Below are 23,680 nucleotides of genomic sequence, written 5' to 3'. Positions count from 1 at the left end.
CATGCATTTCTAATGACTAAATGCCTTGACGGGTGTTCTTTTATAGCAAACAGAGGTCAGTGATACCTTAATTAATTATTGGAATCTATACTTTCAAAGAAATCAGTACTATAAAATTTCGCCTTCCCGGTTCACCAGGTAAAACGATGCACTTCCCGGCTCACCGCCAGTTTGGCATCGTGTTTGACTTAATTATATGTAGCCTTTCAATTTATTTTGACGCATGGTACTTCGGTTGCCATACCAGCAAAACTAGTATTCAGCAATGAACGTTTATGTCAGTAAAAACAGTGCTTAATTTACCTTCAAGGGCTATATTATGACATATTTACTCTTTCTTTTTCAGATCACAACAGAAACACCTGAGATATTCTGTTTATCAGAATTAAATTATGAAGCTAAACACTTGGGGGTCAGCAGTATGATATCCGTAGACAGATGAACAAAAGCTGCATATAGTAATTCATGCATTTCTCGGAGATAAAATGACACGTCAAAAAATCAGACTTGTAGAAAGAACAATACCCGCTTGTTGTGGATGTTTGTGAAAAAGTCCGAAATGAAGACCACAAAAGTAGTCGTTGTTTGAGGTTCACACACTGGCAATATGTGCAGACACCGTTCAAAACAGTTCACTGTTACGTGTGACCACTACCGTACAATATCTAGCCATGAACAGCTTTTGTAGACGGAATTTAATGTGATTTTGCGCGACTTCAAACAATTGTGATTTTTTATTGAAACATTTTTTGTTTTGTCTGTCTGTGTTGAAGTCACAGAGTCTTGTCAGTGCCTCTCCTTTCTTCTAAATAACATTTGACAGATTTTGATGAAAGGCAACAGCAGTAATAAACTTTGTTTGAAATGTAGTTGACACTAATGCTCATAACGGGTAAAACACAACAATGTAAATATTCTTGTTATCTTTATGTTTCGGTCAATAAACGTTCAAGAATTATACTACATTGCCACTTTATCAGTTTTTGTGTGTTTTTAATGAAATTTCTGAGTTATAATTAGTGTAGTTGCGCAAAACCACAACATTTTCCAGTTTAATGGTTTCAAGAGTTATTATATTCTGATTTATGTTGATTTTGAAGTATAGGCAGTGCATCTCCACTTCAACCTTTTTATAATTTTCATAATTACAAAAACATGTACATGGTGTATATCATGGCAATAACTGGTTTTAACGATAACTTATCAATAACATTCAGAGCTTTCTTTTCCGTGTAATTCCTTCCTCTATAGATGTTGACATATTCTTTGACATTTTTCCACAGAAAGCTGCTGTCATCTATTCAGAATGTGGATGAAAACAAAGGCCATTTAAAATAAAACACCTTTAATTTCATAATAACCATGTTGTTGAGGATATTGTGCCTTTTAGACACTGCGAAAAAAGAGTTAATATACGGGAGTGTACGGGATCCCGTTTATTACCCATATACGGGAAGAAATACAGGAAAACTAAAATACGGGCATGTACGGGGCTTGTATATTTAAAAGTCCGTATACTAATAAAATACGGATTTCCGTATACTATGAAATACGGAATTCTTAGTATACGATACCCCGTTTATTATTGAAATACGGGAAATTCTAAAAAGGGTTATTCTGATCGTATACATTACCGTATATTCCCGTATATGTCTGGTGTACGGGAATACATAAATCCGTATATTACGAAAATACGGGACGTATATTTCCAGTATATGTTTCATATACAACCCCGTATATTTCCCGTATATTCTGGATATACGGGATATGTATAGTTTGTATATTTCGAAAATACAGGGATTAAATTTCCCGTATATTCTTCGTATACAACTCCGTATATTTCCCGTATATGCCGGAAATACGGGATTTAAATAATTTGTATATTTCGAAAATACGGCACGTATATGTCCCGTATATGCTTGGTGTACAACTCCGTATATTTCCCCTATATGCCAGAAATACGGGATTTAAATAATTTGTATATTTTAAAAATACTGGACTTATATTTCCCGTATATTCTTTATATACAACTCCGTATATTTCCCGTATATTCTGGATATACGGGGTATGTATAGTTTGTATATTTTGAAAATACAGGGATTAAATTTCCCGTATATTCTTCGTATACAACTCCGTATATTTCCCGTATATGCCGGAAATATGGGATTTAAATAATTTGTATATTTCGAAAATACGGGACGTATATGTCCGTATATGCTTTGTATACAACTCCGTATATTTCCCGTATATGCCGGAAATACAGGGTTTAAATAACTTATATATTTCAAAAATACGGGATGCAATCAATATGTGTAGTGAAAATTATATTCTCCGGCCATTTCAAAGGTCAAACGTTTCGCATGTTTTCGAACTTGTACGTGTATGTAGAATGAATGCCAATATTGAAAGAAAGAAATGTTTAATATTAATATGACATGAACTGAAAAAAGCATTCACGGACCAAAACAGGTATAAGTTTAAAATCAAACATGAATGAATCCATCATTTCATCTAGCGCGCTCCCGATTTATTTTAACATTTAATCTAAATCGCCGATTGAGAAAAGAAAAGGATTAATCAATTCATCCCTATTTATTTGTAGTGATAAATACATCCGTTGATCATCGCCATTGTAAAATTCTAATGCAAGCATAAATTAACTGTTTTTCTGCACATTTCCAACGCTTGTGCATACAATGCAAATATTTATAGAAAAAAAGAGGAACTAATCCATTTATATTTTGTACTGAAAAAGTATATAAGACATGTATTGATACTTTACTTATGAAATCAGTTCTAATATTTTTACAGACGAAAAATAATCGATATAATGTGTCTGCGTCCAAAGATTCGAACAAACGCCTTATATGAAATATTTTACTTTTTCTGTGCGCACGTGTTAGCTACGTTGTGCGTATGTGGTAATTCACACGTGTGCGGGTGATAACTATCACGTGCGCAAGTGACAGCACGTTATACTACCATGTGCCTATGTGATAACTAACATGTGCGCACGTGTTAGCTGATCAGTGAAAAAGCGTGAAAGATCTGCAATTTTTCTAAATATATGTCTTTCATAAGGAAGTGTTATTTATAGTTAGCTATAATTTACGAAGTAAGTGTTTCTTGTTTATGAAAAAAGGCTGATATCTCGATTAGTTTCGTTGGTAATATTTCACGTTCGCACGTGTCAGCTAACAACTGCGAACATGATAGCTATCACATGCGAACGTGTTAGCTAAGATAGTTATTACGTGTGCACGTGTTAATCAACACATTCGCACGTAGTATCTAACATGTGCGAATGTGGTGCTAACACGTGTGCACGTGATAAATAAAATGTTTCCTATGTCCCCTCTATTCCACTGTAGTATACACTGTGGCAGACTATTTTATTTCTCGTGGATGTAGGGTCCTTTAGTATTGACCTAGCACATGTGAATATTTCGTATATTTCCATAAATTCATTTTCAGTGTCCAAACATAAATAGCGATACAAATATTACATATATAATTCTTAGTTGATATTATACTATCGCATGTGCAGGTAGCTGGGCGGCAAAGCGTTTAGCTGCCAATATCAGGGTAGTGGGTTCGAGTTTTGGCCATACCTTTTCCCCTAAATTTATTTGCAAACTTTCCACTTATTTGTCAAACGCACCGTGATATTTATGGTCCATTTATTAAAAGTTATCATATTCACCCGTTGTAAAAAAGTCAATTATTTAAAATATTCTAGACAAAAAGAAAGACACATTACCAGTCACAAGCGTACTAAAATACTTTTAAGAGAAAAAATAAAATTTATAAAGATAAAACAGGTAGCGATAACATCACATTACTTTACTTTAAAGCAATTATAAACATGGTAACGTGGATGGCGTGACACTGATTGACTGTATAAAATACAAATATTGCTTAAAATTAACGAAAATGCTCGAAAAATATTGGCAAAGATTAATGAGTGTCTTTCATTAAATCAAATGATATAAGCATTTACACTGATTTACCCATCTCCACGAAAATAAACTGTACATATAATTTCTGCCGAACAGTTTTACTGCAACATTAATTGATAATAATTGTATGCATATTAACTAAATCAGATAGATAGCCCATGTACCCTAAGCCTGGTAACCCAGTCTGACAATTTCTAACATTTTTCTACCTGCAAATTGACAATATCAGAAACTTGATGAATGCCAATTAACACAAATTAGCGCAAATTAATTTGGATCTTTAATGCATACAGATATTAGGTATCCAATCAGTTGAGAACACGCTTCGTCACGCTTCGCGCGTTCATATATCCCAAAGCGATAACATCTGGCTCAAGTGACCGCACACGATAATCTGTATTGCATATTTCAGAGGGAAAGGAAGTCACGAGTAAGTACTTATTTGATTTATATGTTTTAATTTTTTATAAAGTGATTTTTTTTTTTGTGACAAACCAGACCATGAATTATATTTCAATTAATCGGAAACACGGGTTGCTTTTTATTGCTTTAACAAATTCAGAAGCGTCAAAAAGGTCAGTTTAATTTTGTAATCTTAATATAAAAAAGAAATTCAGAATAGCCGTTAAGTAGTTCATTCATTCATTCATTCGATTGATCATTTCTTCACAACTAATCATTTAACTATTATTTCATTCGTTCTTTCATCCGATAGTCAACAAGGATGTCAGTCACCAAATGTTGATGTTGCAAGTGTTTGAAATAAAAAAATATCGTGCAAAAATCATTTGATGAATACCATTGGGGTTAAACGAGATTAAAGTTGAAAGGACAAAAACAACTCCAGATAGAAGTTTTATTTCGTAGAAGCTAGGTAGCCGAGGCTAGCTTTAAGAATGAATAAGGCGGCACGCACGTTCATTCATTCGATTAAACTGGAATCTCGGAAAAGCATTAATAAAGTTAATAATTACAATCTTTTATTTTTAGAAAATGGGTACCGGTAATCTGACAAAATAACGCTTTTTTCTAGATGGCACTTTTGCAAAAAATTACAACATCTCTTGCCTCTGTCTAGAGAGAAAATGTTTTTCTCTGCGAAAATATCAGTGTCAGTATGAAGAAATTAATACTATTACAGATTATTTTATCTCTACAGACTTTGTAAGTCTATGTAAGCTATTGTCATGCGTATTTTTTTTTTTCAAAGTATTATATTAAAAAAGGTTGGTAATAATAACAATTTATATTATGTAGAATTTGATTATTAATCTGAAAGTTATAAGAATTTTATAGTGACCTAAAATACATACATACTATAGATCTTTTGCATTACCAATTTTTAGTAACATCTTTAAAACCGATAAAGCGGGAGAACAAATAATCCAATTTGTCGATTTCCGTACAAAGTGTTGTTGTTGTAACACGGGGCTGGGGGTGGGGTGAATCGATAACTAATAGCTTTGGTCATTATATTTTTTTTATCTGATGCATTTACAGGCAAACGGTTTACTAACGATGTACTTGAATGAAGTTTAAATTAATATTAAAGTGAAATGCGGAACAAGTCGAATATGTATATAATACTTTATTTATTGTCAAAATAAAAGTAATATTTAGTAATATGAATACGGTATCTAACATATTTAAAATCGTTATATATTATACATCTAAAACAAACATTTACTTTCAGGACCATACATGTACAAACAATAAGTAATTGCTCAGCTTAGTCTGTTATTTTAAATCGATTTTCAACGGACCATTTTGACATTTTAACAAATTAAAGTTGACGATATTTCCGATTGACTGGTATTTTTTCAGTTCTCTGTTTTACGCCATTTTACAGCTGTAAATCTTCAAATATGACCACAAACGTCTTTTTTTTTCAGCAGGGCGCAAAATGATGTACTTAACAGGTTAACCATAAAACCATAAAATTTAAAGTACCTATCACTTGTAGTAAGTGGGTTATCATATTTTTATGACCCAGCTTGAAACAACACTGACCGGATATTTCTTATCCCAATGAAATTTAAAGGGTGATTAAACATTTGACACAATTAAATTATCTTATTTTTTTAGTGTAACTGTATGCAATCTTGGGGTTAAAATAAATTTAAGAAATAACGCAATGTTTAAACGAATACTAAAAAAAGGCACTGGCCTCCAGATTGTCCGACAAGAACAGAAATAAAATATATAATTGAGCCGTGCCATGAGAAAACCAACATAGTCTTAGTTTTCGACCAGCATGGATCGAGACCAACCTGCGCATCCGCGCAGTCTGCTCAGGATCCATGCTGATCGCTAACAGTTTTTCTAATTCCAATAGGCTTTGAAAGCGAACAGCATGGCTCCTGACCAGACTTCACGGATGCGCAGGCTGGTCTCGATCCATGCTGGTCGCAAACCCACTATGTTGGTTTTCTCATGGCACGGCATTATATTTTTTTAGATATATGGATATTAATGGTGTATAATTATGCTACATATACTGACAGACTATAATGTTGCGGAAACACATGAGAATTAGATGTTTTAACTAATTTTTACGATAAAAATTGTATATTTAACGTGCATTAAACACTAAACCCTCCCTTGCGTTATAATTGGTAACGACAGTGGAAAACTTCTTTATTGCCGCTGCGGTCAGGGTTCGTTTCCCGGCGCGACCACATGTCATTTTATTCGTCATAATTTTCACATCATTTAATAGATATAATTATCAGTATCCATGAATTGCCAGAGTCGATTTTTTATAACTTTTAATGCGTGCATTTTTTTTTTATTCCAGGTTGACACAAGAGTTGTTTACTGGAATCAGAAAACGGGACGACTATTTATTTTCACGATAGAGAATATACTTATGTGTGAAGTTTCTACTAATTTGATCAACAGATGCAGACAGACAGCCCGGATGAGCCATTCGTTCTCAGTGACATTCGTAACAACAGATAAAAGCTTATACTTATTGAGATCAGGAAACTGAATATTTCCATGTGGTTCATAATTTGTAACCTGCTTACATATCGTGTTCCAGTACAGAACCAACATGCGTCTTTTTAAAGTACATCTTCGGACATTAGGAGGGGTGTACTGCTCTTTTTAGAAGATGGCAAATCGAAAAGCCTATAGCGGTAATCAGCATTCATGGGAATAACGAAAACATGTACAGACAATAGTAAAAGAAGTGATACTCAACTGATTTGTTGAGTCAACCGCGCAGAATTAAATGTGCGAATTGCTAGTTTTTCAATCAGAAATGAACATATAATAATATAAAGAAATGCTTGATGTTATTGATTACTCACATTTTAATTCTGCTTATTTCATTTGGACAAGAAATGAAAATGATTCATAACCGTTTGAAAAACTGATTTAAAAAGTATTTAAGTTGAATAAAATGTTAGTTTAATCTGACATGTCTCCAATTAATAACAATATGATTTTTTTTTCTCATACCCTGTCTTTGTCTTGCTTTTTTCTAACATACCGTATTCTGCTGTAGGTATCACCGACATTCATTTTGTCATCTTTCAGTGTGTGCCCATATACAAAATCAGTTTACATAAAAGAAAAATACGGGATTTGTATACTATACATGCATATACGGGAAAAGTCTGGTAAATGTATCTTTTAGAAATACTGGTCCGTGAATTCCCCGAATACGAAAATCAAATTCAGTCTAAATGTGACACAAATATGGAATCTGTATACTCTGCATATCTTGCATAAACGGGGAAAAACCTGGCCCGTATATCAAAAACTACAGGTTCGTATATCCCCGTATATCAAATGCAAATACATTCCGTATATGACACAAGTACGGGATCCGTATATTGCGTATACCATGCATATACGGGACTAGTCCGTAGCCCGTATAATAAAAAATACAGTTTCGTATTTTCCCCGTATATGACACAAGTACGGGATCCGTATATTGCGTATACCATGCATATACGGGACTAGTCCGTAGCACGTATATCAAAAAGTACAGTTTTGTATATGCCCCGTATATGACAAAAGTACGGGATCCGTATACTTAGTATATCATGTATATACGGAAAAAATCCGAAGCCCGTATATTAGAAAATACAAGTTCGTATATGCCCCGTATATTAGATGCAATCACAGTCCGTATATGACAAAAATACGGGATCCGTATACTACGTATATCATGCGTATACGGAAAAAATCCAAAGCCCGTATATAAGAAAATACAAGTCCGTATATGCCCCGTATATTAGATGCAATCACAGTCCGTATATGACAAAAATACGGGATCCGTATACTACGTATATTCGGAATATACAGGCTCGTATACGTGTTCCGTATATTCTAAAATACGCAAAGTATACGAGAAAAAAAGTCTCAAGACCCTTCGAATACATGAAAATGAAACTTATGTTAAAGCAGGACACGAATAAACACCATTTCTAGGGATTTTTTAGGAAAGTTCGTATATTGCATATATATGGGAAATATACATTTATGTATATTCGGCGTATACGGGATCCCGTATATGCATGACAAATATACGGACTTCCCGTATACTAGATGTTCCGAATACGGGATCGTATATAAGGTCCGTATATTTGTAATATACATCCCGTATACGCCCGTATTTTCGAAATATACGGGACCGTACACTCCCGTATATTGACCCTTTTTTCGCAGTGAGAATATGTGATAATAAATTACCAATAGTCTTTTATCGTTTTTCTTTTACACTAAAATTACCATAAAAGTTTTGTAATTATTTTAGGGTTCCCTGTCGTGTCTGAATATTTCCAATTGTTGAGAATATGTGACATAGAGATGTACACTACTTCTTGATCGAAGAAAATTAAAGCATACAATGTGGAACGAATTTGTCAGATATGCGATCTTAATGAAACTTAAGGTGAATTTCATTTTTTTAAATGTTGAGTTATAAAGAATTACGTCCAAAGTTAATGAAACGTTATCATTATATTCGTATAAGTGTGTATAAAATTTAGAATTGCTACAATCAAGTAATAAATCTACTTTCGTTGATTTGTGTAAATATATAACATTAGCTGATAAAAAAGGAAAATGGAAAATGTTGCTATGTCTTGAAAGTGTATGTGCGTATGTTTATGTCACAACGGCTTCCACTGTGTAAGGGTTAAATAAAAAAATCAGTAAAATTTCCTATTTTAAATAATCTTTTATACAACATCATTTTCAACAACTAAACAGTTTAAGAAAAGTAAAATAATTTACATTGCGAGTAAAATTGTTCTACCACTGTTCAAGCTCACTTCGAGTTTTAACATGTAATTGGGTGCACTAAGATTTGCAGGCAAAATCTGAACATTAGTCAAATATTTAATCCTGAACCACTTTCTAGTGTAGATTCAGTCGATGTCCCATTCTACTACATGGTAATTATAATTCGGTTGCAGTCACTCTTGTTTTTTCCCTGCGCACATCTAAAACTCCTTAATAAGAACATTTCGTTGGTGCGATACAGTAATTTCTCATTTTCCCGAGCAATTGTGATGATCACGTGGCCCTGAAACGTTAAACAAAATTAAATAGTAGCATATCATTAAAAACTAAACTGCATTGGTGCGACTTTATACCTATTAAAATATATTAAAAGGTTGCTCCTTTAAAAAACAGCACATGATAATAATTTAACTATATAATTTTGCTTTACTTAGCATATTATCAATGCATATTCTTATTCGTCTCATCGAGTCTTGCCTTGAACTCCAGTTCGGAATCAAAGCCATTATACTCGACTATTTTCGATGACACGCCATATATTGTTATCATGAAAAAATAATTTTAGTAACAAGCTAACTTGGTTTCCAAAATACTTTCTATTTATATTATCATGTGTCGAAGTGCCTATCTAACTATTCCCCTTATTAAGGTTTATCTACTGTAACATTATTGAAATTAAATCAGTTCTTTATATCCATACCTTCAAACAGCAACCGACATAGTCGTGTTCGGTACGAAGACCTAGTTGAGCGTTGAAATCCTTGTCTTGGGTAATTCCGTTAGAGGATATTCTCCACTTCTCAAATATTATGTCGTACAGCTTTTGGAAAATATAATACCTCAATTATGTCTTGCATGCCGATCACTCAGCAATACTTTTTAACATATATTGACAATTCCATTGATGCAGACTAGAAGTTTTGTTTCCTTTTTCATCTTTCATGTACCTAAAATAACAAATATAAGGACATGATAGAACATATATCATTCATATGCACGTTTCTATATAGTATATACAACATATGTTCAAGATATACCTCGTTCTTTCAATATTATCTTCAAATGCTTAAATGAAGTTTACGAACCATCTAGTGCAAGCACTCTAACAATTAGTTATTCGAATTAATAAAACTATAGAACCTCCAGGCAAGCGTGATCACATTTACAGCCAGATATTAGTCATGCTGGAAATTGGTGAGCCGGGAAGGACATCAATTCAGTTGGTGAACCGGGAAGGCAAAATTTTAGTTTACTGATTTTTCGGAAAGTTTAGATTCCAGTGACTAATCAAGGTATCACTAACATCTGTTTACCATAAAAGAATACCCGTCGATGCTTGGATTTATCAGAAATGCATGTAAACTCTTGTTATGCGACATAATACGGTGTGGTGAATAGGGAAGTGTTTCCATGAAGTGCATTGTGCAGGAATGTTCTCTTAAACGGAAGGCTTTCTTGAAAAATGCAAACGTAAATGATAAACTAGACGCATGTGCGGGTACTTTCGACTATATGTCATTTCCGAAACTATTATTTATCAATGTAATAATTGCAAGTTTACTCACCGAATCGAGATGTTTTGACACAAAAAAGCCGCATCGGGAAGTGTTGGGCGCACCTGTTGATGACGTACTATACCACCCCTGAACTTCTAATGCCACCTTTAATATTTTTTTCCAATTTCTTTAAAAGAGTTTTTATGAATGTTACCATACGCCGCTTTTTTGTCGCATGGATTGTTCGGTTTACATTACAGCCAACTTGACAAAGGCTATGGGGAATTTAATTATTTCTGATTTTTAAACGCAAAGATCAAAGTAAAATGAAGGACATACTTAAATAGATCAAAGTGAACATCTTGTCACAAGAATTGGTATTTGTGAATACGAGTCAAATGTGTGAAGTAATAAAAAAATATTACAGCAAACTAACTGCTTTTAGCGTTTAAACAGTAGATGTCAAATATCAGATGGACATCAAAATGACTATGTTCCGACTTTTAAAAGTAAAGATGAAAAGTCAAATAGTTGTTGTTCTTTATCCTATATAACACTGACCTATTTCCAATGACCGCAGCACACATCAGGACCCATTTTAAATGTCTGTAACTTACATTTTCTTGAAGAATATTGTCAGTGCTAACTAAAAATCAAAAGAAAAGTGGGCGTCATGTTTGATGCAAGAAAAATAATTTCAGTCAAACACACAAACTGCAAAATCAGCTAAAAAATGAGACCCCAAATTATACTGGTTGTGTATGATCTACGTTTCCATGAAAAATTTTGTCATGTTGTTATTTCATTATGAAAATGCTACCTACATGTCAAGCATAGATCTGTCATGTGATTTTAGCAAAACAATTGCAAAGAAAATAAGGAAAATAGCTCTACAGAGCAAAAAAACTGAGGACAATTTGTATCCGCCATTATTACGCGCCATTTTTGGGGGCAATGACCCCAGATTTAACAAACCGTCTTTCAACTTTCTTGTCGAGCTTATGACCAACCTGACAACACAGAAAACAAGTTCCAAAGTATTTACCAAACATAACTTTCATATTGCATTTTGCAATTATATTCTTGATCCAGACATGATTAAATAGATCTACACATTTTATATTAACAACAGTATGTGACGAAAACTAAACTGCATTATAAATATAAATTATAATAGCTCTTCTTATGCGTAAGAATAACAAAGACGCTTGATTTGATCACGTGATCGATTCTAAAACCGACACTTGTTTTGATCATGTGACCTATTCTGAAATCCAATAACTAGTTTCAATACGCTCAAAAAAAGGTGTCCATGATTCTGCGTGAAAATAGCAACTATTATGGCATTGCAACGCCACTGATAAGCCGATAGATTATTGATTTTTTTCATCGCCGTGCCTCGACACTGTTGTGGATGTGTATTGAGAAACTTTATCAGTTTGCGGCGGTCAGTACCGTTTATCAGTAGGCGAATCTATAAATATGCGGCAACATCCTACAGACCCCGATTCGCAGTCTGTTAAAATATCTTTTCTGTGCAGGTGTTTTTTTTTTTAAATATTATTTCAGAAAATACAGTGCTGAAATGAAATACTTTTCGCATGTCTAAGTAAACATTTTCAAGAGATATGTTATTGATAAAAATTACTACTGTATAAAAGGTAATAATAAAAAATAAAATAAAAAAAACTGTGTTTTACTTGAAATAGAATAGGTAGAAAAATCAATAACTATTCGTCAGTTTGAATTTATGACTTATTTGGTTCGGGGGAAGATGGAGGGGGAATTAATTTGACAGTTTGATTTTTTGTAATTATTATCTAATCTAATAATCGTCAGTAGATTTTTTCTCTCATTGTTCGAATTCGTAAAATCAACTATGAACAGATTACTTCTGTTTTACATCAACTATTAAGAACATTTTAAAGCTTAAAGGCGTATTTATGTTCTTGGTCGGACCGTCCTTATTCGTGATTTTATATTATGTATAATTATAGATTTTGATCTCGAAATCAACTGTAAATCGTTAATCAAAATGTCTTGTCCACAAAAGTTGCATAAAAATGAATTGAATTTCAAATAGTTATTAAAATTTAATACACAATTGCACGGTGCATATTCATATCGGCGGACCCTTTGCGTTATCGGCGGTTTCTTGCGTCGGCACCGGCGATTCTTTGCTATGCTATAAACAGGTTGGCAGTTATAAAAAGTCAGATAAACACAACAAATTAATTAAGCTATAATGTTTCCAAAAAGTCATTAGCCCTAGAGCCTCTCTGTGCGTAATGCAGAGAGCCTGTCTGTGCAAAAAAGAAGAAAAAAAACTGGTATGCAGAGAGACTGCCGGTGCCACGACCAAATCGAAAGTAAGTGGTTTTAAAAAAAAATCCATTTACATTTCGGCCTATTTATCTGTTTTAATTTTGAAGAATATTGATAAATGAATACAAATAGTGTGCTTGATATGTATGATATCAAAGCAAAAACGGGTTAAAGACTGTGGAAAAAGTCGGGCTAGTGTTCCATGTCAGTACACCATCAACAAATTTCATCGAGTTGCGAGCAAAATCGCTGATAATTAAAATGTAAAGTCACTATAAAACGTAGGAAAGACAATCTTATGTTCCGTGCTCTACTTATTTTTGAGCAGCATTCCTATGATCATGGATGGCAGCTCGATTTTTCGCCTCCCATACCTACCTGGGCACTGTTTATAGCAAAAAATAGCCGGTGCCGGTGCCGACGCAAAGAAACCGCCGAAGTAGCAGATTTCGCAAAGTGCGTCAATATGGATATGTACTGTGAATTGGAGAGAGCATCCTGAATATACGCTGATCATGCAGTAAAATTATCGTTTAACGTAAAAAGTGCGCTAAATACTGTTATAACTGCGCGTACACATACGTTTTCATCATTTTTCAGACCGAGTAATTTTTGCTATGGGAGGTAATCCACCATTCCCGGATGATAACTTGCCACAGGTGCCCGTTATATTTTGGCCTCATTTTGTTGGTAATCATCCCTGCAGATGTACATTTATGTTACCAGTTTAATGTTTTTCATCTATCTGAGAGTGCAAATATTTTCTGATGGTGATATTCGAAGGCAGAACCACCAGAAATCTTGTTCTTTTTCCACGGGTGTTTCGTATCCTAATTTACTGGAACCTAACTGTATACGCCAGTTCGGTAGGCTCATTGATATGACGAATCACCGTTTTCATAGTGTTTAATGTATTTCTTATATTATGATAATGATAGTTTGAAATACAAGTGTATATTAAATAACCTTAAATTGAAACAGACAATGTTATTTTGATCAACAAACATAACAAACAATATGGATAATAATATCATCATATATCATGTGTATTTTTAAGAAAACAGTTACTGAATTTTAGCAATACTGTAGCTGAAATGGAAAAAAAAATCTATAAAAATATTTTTACATGTGTTTGTGTGTTAACTAATGACGACTCCTTATTAAAATGATGCTTATTTGTAACAAAAAAACATTCCTTAACTTTTTTAATTGATAAGTATTGTACACATTAGAAAACATAGCCTAGATTTTTTTCAATGTCAGTTCAAGGAAATTCTGTTCCTTTAAACTTTCACATATTGGAATATTTTGACTTTCTTTCCAAACTCCCATAAAGTGTTACAAAGTTTACCTGTTTCTGTTAGACTGTCAAGAACACATGATGTCAGGACATAGAGTGCAAACAGAAGTATTGAAGAGATTGAAATACATTGTCTAGCTTTATCTTTTCATTTTATCAAACCTGGCAATGAAAGGTTTTTGTTTGTCGATGAACAACTGCTATTGGATAAGACTAGATTTTTTATCTTTACCTTTTGAACAAAATATAGAAGTGTATTGAACACAAAGTTAATAATTTGTATATATTGCACTGTTAAAGTTGTGATCACTCCATTTCTTGCCACACACAAGTGCATTACATAATGCCTGTATGTACTTCCCTGACATGAATGGGTTACATCAAGTCTTGAAACTGCAAAGCATTGCCCCCATCAGTCCTCTCAGTACTTTGATTCTATTTAGTGTCTGTATGCCTAAAGGTCAAATATTAAAGAATATAATTGAACGTCTTGTCAACAAGGTTGTTATTTGATTATTAGCCAAATCGGTCAAGAACTAATTTAGAACAAGTTATGACCAAATTTAATATAATAGATCTAGGCCCCTTCTGACACCTACAGCTTTTTATCTAGGTGTCGTATGAAAATGCACTCTCCAAAGGCCATAGCAGTATTGTGATCAAGTTTCAAGTTTTTAGTGCCAACGATGTATGAGAAGAAACATGCAAGGACGAACGGACGGACATCATCACAATATATATTGACATATAATATGCCTTTAACAGTTAAAAGTATTTTTCGCTGGCTTTATTTGTCTGTATTATTGCGTGTCTCTAGCAGCCAGTTAAGTCACCCCCACATGTCAAAAGCACCCCCACATAACATAATGAAAACACCTCCCCCACATAGCATTTCCTTTCCATCGCCCGGAATCGCCGAAAACTGGTGATTTCACTTGCTAAAGTTCTACAACAGCTTTGGAACATATCAAGCCCGGTTCCGCCCTACAAACCGTTTTTCGAAACACACGGGGATAGTTGGTTTAGTCATTTTCATAAAAATGCCCCCCTACATAGCAGTTGCATTTTTTCCCGTCAGGTTGCGCCGTTGCACTTTTCACAAAAACTACGAAACTCAGGAGCCCAAGCTTTATAGCTGAGGATGTAGTATTCTTATGAGCTGGCACTCGTCTTTATTTCTTTAAAATTGGTTAAGTAGTAATAATGAAAAATGTTACCTGAATCGAGAGATTCCGCCGCCATATTGCACCCCTGCATACCCAGGGTATCGCCACCGTGTTTAAATTGTTGAGAAGAAATCAATAAAAAGTTTCTTCTTTATTTTTTTAGCGAATGTACAACATCACGAATGAACTGAGAGGTAAATGTGTCAAACGATTATTCCGGATATCCTACCTCTGTGACCTGTTTGCCCTCAAAGAATTTACATTATTGTTAGAGAAGAATATCTTACAAAGTGTAGTGTCAAAAATAATTCTTGTGCGAAAAGATTCATTTAAAACTTAATTAAAAACTGCAACAACATCATACTGCGTTATTCTAAAGCGACATTTCTATTTACATTCACGAGGTCACGTAACCTATTCTGCCGCGCTAACAGAAATCTGTTTGCGAAAAAATCGTTTTACTCAATGTATTTAAATTGCTGCCGCTTTTTCATTATTTAAGATTTTTTAATTCTGTTTTTTATACTTTCTGTTCAAAAGTCTGAATTTTATGACCATATTATGTATCATTTATTTACTTTAAGAAAGAAATAAGTAATTAAGATCGCGCTGTTTGAAATTTTACAAGTGATTACATGAAAATTCGGCCGTTTTTATAGAATTTTGCCTACATTTTTGTCAATGTCTTATTAAAATTATTATAGAATTCAAACTATATTACTTCTCAAGCGGTGTTGAAAATTTGAAGTTATTATATTAAAAAATGAATGCACTACGCGCGTTTTTTGTGTTCGTGTCGATAAACATAAGTAACGGCAATATTACGAAAGGTCGCCAGTGCTCGTGGAATGGAAAATTACCGGCATGACGTTTTGATATCTTTATGATTCGCGGGTTAATTCCAGTCAATCCAGGTATTTTTTCGTGATATAATTTCTGAACTTGGTAAAGTTACGACGTAAAAACCACTCGCCCGATCGGCCGAGTATACAGCGAAGTCAACTCGTCCAAAGTGCTATAAAAATAAATATTTCTTTGACTCGTCCTATCCAGAATTTAACTCGTCAATATACAATGGATGTGAATATAGAACTGTAAGAACCACCCGCAAATTTTCGTCCGAAAAAAAGTTTAGGGTCGGGGGCTAAAATTAGGGTCGGTCGGGTCACCGGAAACATACATATTTTTTTTTTACGCCTTAATTTTGAACAGAGTCATAAAAGTACAGAGTCACAAAATACATTTAGATACTTTAATAATACCATTTATTGAGATTATTATTTACTTTCTGACAGAACTTTAAGAACTTCATCTTTTCATTCAGTAAGCTGATTTGTCATCTTTATCAGTATTTTTGGCATTTTTCTAACTTGTATATTTAGATCACTTTGTAAAATATTAGTTTAGAAAGATAAGTAAAAATTTGGTTGGTTTTCAAATTTATTCAGTATTTGTGTTTTTATTTTCCCTTTCTAAGTAAAGGGTGGTGTCATCCTGACATGTCAGTTATTCTGGCGTAATAATTTACTACTAGTAATCTGCTAACCACTGCTTCCAAGCAAACTATTAAACGAACATATAGATAGGCTGTTCAACAAGACAGCGTTAAGTAAACTAAAATTTGTATTCCCCACAACACAGGCATCTCAGAAGTATTTACCAATGTCAATGTTTTTACTAAAAAGCATAAAAATATAACATCTGTATCTTCAGTATTTCAGTACACGAAAATACGCCAGTTTTTAAACCCGTACTGAATATATGTACTCAAAAGTTTGCCAGACTCAAAAATAAGCCACCAAATCCTTACGAAAATTTAAAATAAGCTGCGGCTTATTTTCGGGATTTCAGGGTATCTGTTTATAGAACTTCATGGGGAAATTAAGGTCTGAGTCAGAAACAGTGTGAAAGTTATTTATTCATGGTTAATTTACTGAAAACATGAATGCCTTGCATGAAAGGCACAATAAAAATCTAGTGTTTGTTTATACTGTATATTTAGGAAGCTATTGTGGATGTTATTTGGCTGCTAAATGACAACTCCGGGTGTGTCCTAAGAATTCTCCCATGATGACAAATAACAAAGTGTGTGATGTCCATAGAATACCCTCTGCAGAAATAATAAGTCATTACCATAGCAATAAAGAAACATTTGAGCTTTGAAACTCAGTTGAGTGTTCTAGGGTCATCATGGCCTCTTGTTATATAAAAAGTTGAGATAGTGGTATATTGTTGGGCACTAGCTGTTAGTAAATGGAAACAGATTCAATACTTACAGTAGGATGTTTAACTTGTTCAGTACATTCCTCTTACAAAATGAAATAATATTGATCTGTAGTTGTTTTTTGTAGACTAGCAACCATATGCTGGGACCAAAGCCATTTCCTCTAGATAGATTGATGGCCATCTTCTACTCTATAGTGGATGGAAGAGTCGCTCCAACAGCCAATATATTTATGCAGGTAATCACTTAAGGCAGTTATACCATTATTCTTTTATATGCCAAAAAAATTTTGTGTCCCCATCATAACTAAATAACCATGAAAGGTATTGACTTCAAACTTGGCATGTAAGAACATGGCAATGAGATGATGTGCAGAGCACATGAACCGGGTCAGTAGGTCCGAGGTCATGGTCACAAATTGAGCTCAAAGGTCAAATTTGTCTGTCATATTTCGTGTCCAGAGCATAAATTATTAACCATTGAAGGTATTGACATCAAACATGGCATGATGTGCAGAGAACATGAACCTGGTCAGTAGGTTTAAGATCAAGGTCACAATTTGAGCTCAAAGATCAAATTTGTCATATTTAGTGTACATAGCATTATTAACCATTCAACCTTGGGATGTAGATGTAGGTAGATGGTGATTAGATGCATGAGTGCATGAACCAGGGTGGTAGGTAAAAGGTCAAGGTTAAGTCTGCCCATCGTATTACATCTCCAGAGCATAACTTAAAAATTATTGAAGGTATTGACTTGAAACTTGGAATATAGGCAGGTGGTGATGACAATGTACAGACTGCAAAATCTACATTACACCCCCTTCCCCCATTTTCATTTAGTTTCTTTCCCTTCAGTATCAGTTTTTTTTTAATTTTGCTTCCGTCCCCCTCTGATATTACCCTTTGGGCGTATTGCCTCGCTTGGCGGAGCTTTTGTTTACAAAATTATAATTTTTTCGACTTTTTTTTGTGGGGGTTAAGTTTTTGTATGGAAGCTGGTATCTCAGTACCCACTCATGGGAATTGATTAAAACTTAACACACTTGTTCACTGTGGTGATGTGACGTCAGTTGCACAGGTTCCATAACTCTCCTTTGCATTTTCACAAAATTATGCCCCTTTATCGACTTATATGCATTCAATTGACAAGGCTGTTGAATACCGTAAACACTCCAATATGTTATGCTACCGTGTATATTATGCACCCCCATCTTGTAACAAAATCTTGGGATAACATATACCTTGGAATACAGTACGCATCGAAAATCATCTGAGAATTTGTTTACAATCGGCACGCGTAACAGTGACTTTAGGTCTCTTATTTCATTAATTGTTGAAAACACATGAACAGTTTGTGTAAAAAAAACACTAAAGGTTTAATACTTTCTGGGTTTTTTTTTCTGATATTTTTTTTCATTTTATTGTTAATATTTCTGGTTTAAAGCACACCTTTTCATGTTTATCAAAAAAAGTTTTTTACTTTTAAAAATGGTAATTTTGTAAAGCATTATTTGTGGTAAGCTTGACATAGTTGTCAAAATGGCTGTTAAGTGTATATACTTTAGTGTGTCCATCCAATTTTATTTGGACAATAATTTTGACATGCATGGAGCAATCTTGTTTATATTTGGTGTGAATGTTTACTTCAGTTAGACAGAGTGTCAAACACAAGCTGCAGTTTCCTTATCTCAAAGGTCAGGGTCACAAATGTCATGTCAGATCTTGCCCTGGCCATGACTTTGATATGCATGGAACAGTCTTATTTATACCCCCACAAACGAACTTTGAGGGGGTATATAGGAGTAAGTTTGTTGGTCGGTCGGTCCGTCCTTTGGTTTTCATGGTTTCCGGACAATAACTCATGAAAGGCTTGACAGATTTAAATAATTTTTGGTACACAGGTGTAACATCATAAAATACAGGTCAAGTTCGACTTTGGCTACAAACCACCATTTTTTGACATAATTATGGCCCCTTTCCAACTTAAAATTTACAGTACTTCTGTGACAAGGCCGTATTGTGGGGTATTATTCGTCACGCCTGTGACAGTTCTAGTTTTATTTGGTGTAAGTGTTTATCCACTGGGAAAGAGTGTTGTGCGCAAACCTCAGGTCCGTCTTGAAAGTTAAAGTGACTTTGACATGCTGACATGCATGGAGCATTCTTCTTTTTATTTGGCATTAATGTTTGCCTCTCTTGCATAAACCCCAGGTCTCTGTCTCAAAGGTCAAGTTCACACTTGAGGGTCAAAGGTCATATCAGATCATGTCTAGGCATTTGTTGAGCAGTCTTAATTATTTGGCAGAAGTAATTCCCTCATTGAGTATTGCCATAGGACACAGCTCCCTATGTCAAAGGTTTTTTGTCACTGTAAGGGGTAAAAATTATTGTCAGTGCTAACACTGACTAGTATAGAGCTTTTATTAGATCGACTATTCTAAGAATAGTCGGAGCTAATCTACTCACTCTGGCGTCAGCATTGCACCTTGGTTAAAGTTATGCATGCAAGTATGTATAGCTATCATTTAAAGGCATATAGCTTTGAAACTTATTTTTAGCTCACCCGAGCACAAAGTGCTCATGGTGAGGTATTGTGATCACGCTGCGTCCGTCAAGTCGTCCGTCCGTCATCAACAATTGTGTTTAAAAGACATCTCCTCCTTAACCACTGAATGGATTTTGATAAAACTTGGCGTGGATGTTCCTTGGTTGTACATAGGGGCCGCCAGAGCTAAAAATAGAAAAATCTTCAAACGACATCTTCTAAATCGATGGTCCGATTTTGAAATAATTTCACGCAAATGGTCCTTATGTCACCCTCTATCAAGATTGTTCAAATTATACCAATTCGTCAAAAAACATGGCCGCCAGAGGGCATGGTCACTTTTCCTTATATGTATATAGTGGAAACTTTAAAAATCTTCTTGTGTGAAACTGCTTGCCCGATTTTAGAATAATTTTACACAAATGGTCCTTGTGTGACCCTCTACCAAGATTGTTCAAATGATTTTGATTCATCAAAAAACATGGCCGCCAGAGGGCATGGTCACTTTTCCCTATATGTATATAGTTGAAACTTTAAAAATCTTCTTGTGTGAAACTGCTGGCCGATTTAAAATAATTTTACACAAATGGTCCTTGTGAGACCCTCTACCAAGATTGTTCAAATGATTTTGATTCGTCAAAAAACATGGCCGCCAGAGGGCGTAGTCACTTTTCCCTATATGTATATAGTGGAAACTTTAAAAATCTTCTTATGTGAAACTGCTTGCCCGATTTTAGAATAATTTTACACAAATGGTCCTTGTGTGACCCTCTACCAAGATTGTTCAAATTATTGTGATTCGTCTAAAAACATGGCCGCCAGAGGGCATGGCCACTTTTCACTACATGTATATTGTGGAAATTTAAAAATCCTCTTGTGTGAAACTGCTGGTCCGATTCTAAAATAATTTTACACAAATGGTCCTTGTGTGACCCTCTACCAATATTTTTCAAATTATTTTGATTCGTCAAAAAACATGGCCGCCTGAGGGTGTGGTCACTTTTCCCTATATGTATATAGTGGAAACTTTAAAAATCTTCTTGTGTGAAACTCCTAGCCCGATTTTAGAATAATTTTACACACATGGTCCTTGTGTGACCCTCTACCAAGATTGTTCAAATTATTTTGATTCGTCAAAAAATATGGCCGCTAGAGGGTGTGGTCACTTTTCCTTATTTGTGTATAGTGGAAGCTTTAAAAATCTTCTTGTTTGAAACTGCTAGCCCGATTTTTAGCTCATCTGTCAAGTAGTTGAGCTTTTGTGATCCCCCGTCATCCGTCTGTCCGTCGTCCGTTCACAATTTCTTGTGAACACGATAGAGACCACAGTTTGCAATCAATTTTAATCAAACTTGCACACAATTTGTATTGGCATAATATCTCGATTCCTTTCGAAAACTGACCAGATCCCATCATGGGTTTGAGAGTTATGGCCCCTTAAAGGGCCAATTTTTGCTATTTCGGCTTTTGCAGCCATATAGAGATTTCATTTATGGTTTGATTTGATACAAACTTGCAAAATAACTCTAGCCCTAACCCTAACCAGTCTGATCCAATCATAGGTTCTAGAGTTACAGCCCCTGAATGAACATTGAAAGTGCCAAAATATGTTAATTTTTTTGCCTCGTGAACATTTTGCATTCAACTTTAGAAAATCATGCATGCAACTTAAATCACAATAAGATATCCATTCCCGTTGCTTGAAGGTCAAGGTCACACATTGAGGTCAAAGTCAGCACTTATCCATTGAATGGTTATATCTCTGCAACTATTGATGGTAATGGTTTTGAAACTTAATGTATGTCATCTGGTTGACCCAGACACTATTCACTTATTTTATATCTGATTACCTCCCCTGATTTTAGTCAAAATGGATTTATATCAGTAAATATGAAATGAAATTTCATTATTGAAATTAGTTGGACTGAGACAATCAAAGTAGGTAACTATGGACTGATTTTATGTAAAATTACCTCCCTTTATTTCAAATTAAAATGGGTATATCTCTGTAACTAATGAAGATACTGATCTGAAGTTTTATTTATGCCATCAGCTGGACTTGGACAATCAGTGTAGATGCATATTGACTGAATTTATGATAAATTACCTCCCTTTATTTTTAGCTCACCTGTCACAAAGTGACAAGGTGAGCTTTTGTGATCGCGCGGTGTCCGTCGTCCGTCGTCCGTCCGTCCGTCCGTGTGTCCGTCCGTAAACTTTTGCTTGTGACCACTCTGGAGGTCACATTTTTCATGGGATCTTATGAAAGTTGGTCAGAATGTTCATCTTGATGATATCTAGGTCAAGTTCGAAACTGGGTCATGTGCCGTCAAAAACTAGGTCAGTAGGTCTAAAAATAGAAAAATGTTGTGACCTCTCTAGAGGCCATATATTTCACAAGATCTTCATGAAAATTGGTCAGAATGTTCATCTTGATGATATCTAGGTCAAGTTCGAAACTGGGTCACATGCCGTCAAAAACTAGGTCAGTAGGTATAAAAATAGAAAAACCTTGTGACCTCTCTAGAGGCCATATATTTCATAAGATCTTCATGGAAATTGGTCAGAATGTTCACCTTGATGATATCTAGGTCAAGTTTGAAACTGGGTCACGTGCCTTCAAAAACTAGGTCAGTAGGTCTAAAAATAGAAAAAGCTTGTGACCTCTCTAGAGGCCATATATTTCACAAGATCTTCATGAAAATTGGTCAGAACGTTCACTTGATGATATCTAGGTCATGTTTGAAACTGGATCACGTGCATCAAAAACTAGGTCAGTAGGTCAGATATAGAAAAACCTTGTGACCTCTCTAAGGCCATATTTTTCATGGATCTGTATGAAGTTGGTCTGAATGTTCATCTTGATGATATCTAGGTCAGGTTCGAAACTGGGTCACGTGCGGTCAAAAACTAGGTCAGTAGGTCTAAAAGTAGAAAAACCTTGTGACCTCTCTAGAGGCCATATATTTCATGAGATCTTCATGAAAATTGGTCAGAATGTTCACCTTGATGATATCTAGGTCAAGTTCGAAAGTGGGTCATGTGCCTTCAAAAACTAGGTCAGTAGGTCAAATAATAGAAAAACCTTGTGACCTCTCTAGAGGCCATATTTTTCGTGGGATCTGTATGAAAGTTGGTCTGAATGTTCATCTTGATGATATCTAGATAAAGTTCGAAAGTGGGTCACGTGCCATCAAAAACTAGGTCAGTAGGTCAAATAATAGAAAAACCTTGTGACCTCTCTAAAGGCCATAATTTTCATGGGATCTGTATGAAAATTGGTCTGAATGTTCATCTTGATGATATCTAGGTCAGGTTCGAAACAGGGTTATGTGTGGTCAAAAACTAGGTCAGTAGGTCTAAAAATAGAAAAACATTGTGACCTCTCTAGAGGCCATACTTGT

At 34.7% G+C, this 23,680-nt stretch overlaps 1 protein-coding gene and 1 long non-coding RNA gene across 4 annotated transcripts in view; one reads left to right on the top strand and one right to left on the bottom strand.

Moving 5' to 3' along the window:
• The window catches only part of LOC123529321 (origin recognition complex subunit 5-like), a 331,040-nt gene that overhangs the window by 239,239 nt on the left and 68,121 nt on the right, over positions 1–23,680 (top strand). For all 3 annotated transcript variants that reach the window (XM_045309605.2, XM_045309606.2, XM_053521347.1), the window contains exon 11: positions 17,857–17,967. In XM_045309605.2, the coding sequence (XP_045165540.2) occupies positions 17,857–17,967 (111 nt within the window). The remainder of the gene's footprint in view (positions 1–17,856; positions 17,968–23,680) is intronic.
• LOC128547851 (uncharacterized) lies at positions 8,678–10,866 on the bottom strand. Its single transcript, XR_008366696.1, has 3 exons — positions 10,784–10,866; positions 9,919–10,165; positions 8,678–9,501 (listed from the first exon to the last, which is right to left on the bottom strand). It is a non-coding gene; the product is annotated as an uncharacterized LOC128547851 (long non-coding RNA).

The sequence above is a fragment of the Mercenaria mercenaria genome, chromosome 13 (genome assembly GCF_021730395.1).
Source record: "Mercenaria mercenaria strain notata chromosome 13, MADL_Memer_1, whole genome shotgun sequence".
NCBI classification, from domain to species: domain Eukaryota; kingdom Metazoa; phylum Mollusca; class Bivalvia; order Venerida; family Veneridae; genus Mercenaria; species Mercenaria mercenaria.
The sequence above is the reverse complement of the archived record's forward strand: the minus strand, read 5'-3'. Positions and strand labels throughout refer to the sequence as shown.